Source organism: Sinocyclocheilus anshuiensis, unplaced genomic scaffold (genome assembly GCF_001515605.1).
Source record: "Sinocyclocheilus anshuiensis isolate Anshui unplaced genomic scaffold, SAMN03320099.WGS_v1.1 scaffold971, whole genome shotgun sequence".
NCBI classification, from domain to species: Eukaryota; Metazoa; Chordata; class Actinopteri; order Cypriniformes; family Cyprinidae; genus Sinocyclocheilus; species Sinocyclocheilus anshuiensis.
The window spans coordinates 433488-437008 of record NW_015546059.1 but is presented as its reverse complement, the minus strand read 5'-3'; the positions used below and the strand labels follow the sequence as shown (position 1 = coordinate 437008).

Genomic DNA, 3521 nt, shown 5'->3' with positions numbered 1-3521 from the left:
TTATTATTATTTATATATATATATATATATTTTTTTTTTACAAATAATTAGATTTTTGATTTTCATTGAAAAATAGCAGCAAATTTGATGCCTGTTTTGATTGACAGAAATAAAGTAAGTTAAAGAACCCATTGTTCTTGTTTTAAGCATAAACTCACTTTATTTTGGTCAATTTCTCCCCCCCCCACTTCTTATCTTAGTCATTTTGCATATTAAATACATTTATTTTTTACATTTTAGATTCTTAAATGAAGATACATTTACTTGAAAAGTAAACAGACTTTTTTTTTTATATTAATAATAATAATAATAATACAAATGAAGTGAGTTTGAGTTGTCTTCATCTCTGCTTTTAAGTATCACGCAGAACTCACAAGCTCAGTCTTCATTAAGCTGTTCTCTGTGTCTCCTGTCAGATCGTTTAAAGCGGTCGCTGATAAGGTCCACCGCGGCCTCCGCGTGCATCTGAAGCTCTTCATGGAGCGCGCCGAGCTGCTCTACCAGCACGTGCTGATCTTATACGGCATCGCCGACGACCTCAGCAACTTCCACCACCGCGCTAAAATCGCAAACATCACGGGAGGAACGACCACCGCGGTGGGAGGAGCCGCGGCCATCGCGGGGCTGGCGCTGGTTCCCGTCACGTTCGGAGCGTCCATCATCGTCACGGCCATCGGGCTGGGCATCGCTACAGCGGGTGGCATCACGGCCGCTTCCGCCAGCATCTCAGACACCGTCAACAACATGCACGTGCGTATGTCCAGCTCTGAAGTGCATGCTTGATTATTACAGTTTCAAGGTCAACCATACGTGACCCTGGAGCACAAAACCAGTCATAAGGGTCATTTTTCATCATCTGAAAGCTGAATTAATTATCTTTCCATTGATGTATGGTTTGTTAGGATAGGACAATATTTGGCCGAGATACAACTATTTGAAAATCTGGAATCTGAGGGTGCAAAAAAATCTAAATATTGAGAAAATCATCTTTAAAGTTGTTCAAATGAAGTTCTTAGCAATGCATATTACTAATCAAAAATTAAGTTTTGATATATTTACGGTAGGAAATTTACAAAATATCTTCATGGAACATGATCTTTACTTAATATCCTAATGATTTTTGGCATAAAAGAGAAATGTATAATTTTGACCCATACAATGTATTGTTGGCTATTGCTACAAATATACCCCAGCGACTTAAGACTGATTTTGTGCTCCAGGGTCACATAAGCATTTTTTGCCATTTATTTATGCCAACTTAATTATGCTAATTCCTCATAAAATTGGTTGAACTTATCTTCATACCAAGCCTTGCAAATATGAATAATTGGATTTTTGATTTTCAAAAACATTGCATTGTAAAATACCAACAAATCTGATGCCCATTTAATTATAGCTATTATTGTTTAACTGTAGTTAAAAGATGCAACTACAGTTTCTTAGTAAAGAAATGTATTTACATGTACATTATGCATTTTATCCAATAAAAACCCTTTATTAGTTCATGCATTACCTGAGAATCGAACCCATGACCACCATGCTTTACTGCTTGGGCTAAATGCTGAGTAAATGTAATGTGAAAGGTAACTTCACAATAAGGTTCTATTTGTTAACATTAGTTAACATGAACTAACAATACATCTAGAGCATTTATTACTGTTAATTAGTAGCTAATTCTAAGCGAATAAATTCTTAAAATCAAAAAATGTATTTTTTAATATTTAATAGACCTCACGTGAGCTAATAATGAGCAGTTGTATTTTTTTAATTAACTAACGCTAACAAAAAATAATAAATGCTGTGACAAGTCTATTGCTCATTAATAATTAATGCATTAACTAACATTAATTAATGCGATCTTACTGTAAAGTGTTACCATATACATATATTTGAAATGTCGAAGTCTCTCTTGTTTTAATGCAGGACCGTAAGAAGATTGAAATAATCGTGATGGACTACGAGGCCCAGCTTGTGGAAATGCAGCGCTGTTTGCGATTCGTCATCAAAGGTCTTTGTCGACTGCGCTCTCATCCGCTGCTGCGACGGAACAACTACTACACCGGTGACTGGGAGGTACGACGGGCCCTGCAGACCCTTAGCTTAGTGAGCGACCCGGTAGATAGAGCGGAAGAAATCATTCACCACACGCTGGCCAAGTTAGCCAGTCTGCAGAAAGGAATAGACAAGTACTTCACCAAAGACTCGAAAGAGGTGAAGAAGGGCTGTAAGAAGGAGGTGACGGCTGAAGTGCGGAGTCTGGCCAAACAGCTGCACGAAGGTTTAGCGGAGCTCAACTCCATCAGAGAACAGCTGCTCGACGCGAACGGAAACATCTAGGAGTCATCTCAGAGTCGCTTTTGGTTTTCGGCCGTCTGCGCTCCCATTGGTTGTCGCTGCTCATTTGCATAAAACGGAATGGTGATTTTCAGCAAGTTCCGACTCTCATTGAGATGAAGTGAAGTCCAGCTGCTTTGCTGCTGCAAATCGCTGTCAGTGTGAACTGGCTATTGAATTGAGTTCTCTTGATGATTCATGCAATGAGACAAGAATTCCTTGATTCCTCCACATACATATTTAAGAGACTTGTACAAATTTAAGTTTTCATGTTTTCCCATCATGCTTTGCTATATGTGACCCTGGAGCACAAATGCAGTCATAAGGGACACATTTTTGAAATTGAGATTTATGCATCATCTGAAATAATAAATAATCTTTCCATTGATGTATGGTTTGTTAGGATAGGACAATATTTGGCCGAGATACAACTATTTGAAAATCTGGAATCTGAGGGTGCAAAAAAATCTAAATATTGAGAAAATCATCTTTAAAGTTGTCCAAATGAAGTTCTTAGCAATGCATATTACTAATCAAACATTACGTTTTGATATATTTACGGTAGGAAATTTACAAAATATCTTCATGGAACATGATCTTTACTTAATATCCTAATGATTTTTGGCATAAAAGAATAATCTATAATTTTGACCCATACAATGTATTGTTGGCTATTGCTACAAATATACCCCAGCGACTTAACACTGCTTTTGTGCTCCAGGGTTAGATATGGTTCCCATCATGATTGGTGTACTTCCTAAGAACAGTCTTAATTTTTTGTTTCTATCAGACATTTGTAATTTGAATGTGCGCGGCTTCCAGTGTCGATTATGTTTAACTGTACAAACAACTCATTATGTATGCTGCTTGATATTGCAAACTGGTATTTCTTATTATATTTTAATTGACTATCGTGTTCATAAACGCGCTGGTTTGTAGCGCGAATACTTCTACACTTTGTTACCCAGATAGCACACGTACGTCTGCAAGATCTCTTCATCTGGAAAGCATCTGCTGTGTACAAACATCTGACAGACGTCTTTAAGATATCAGTTTCACATATATTCTAAATCATAAACATCTTAAAGACGTCTTCTAAACGTCTATTTGACATCTGATAGGAAACGTCCTATAGACGGATTGCAGATGAGCAAACACTCTAAAAAATACGTCTTGCAGATGTAATG

General features: G+C 37.3%; 1 protein-coding gene across 1 annotated transcript in view; it reads left to right on the top strand.

The window, feature by feature from the left end:
* Positions 1 to 2337, top strand: part of LOC107699386 (apolipoprotein L6-like) — a 7573-nt gene extending 5236 nt beyond the window's left edge. Inside the window, exons 13-14 of the mRNA XM_016500625.1 lie at positions 417 to 750; positions 1924 to 2337. Of these exons, the coding sequence (XP_016356111.1) occupies positions 417 to 750; positions 1924 to 2337 (748 nt within the window). The remainder of the gene's footprint in view (positions 1 to 416; positions 751 to 1923) is intronic.
* Positions 2338 to 3521: the final 1184 nt, after the last annotated feature.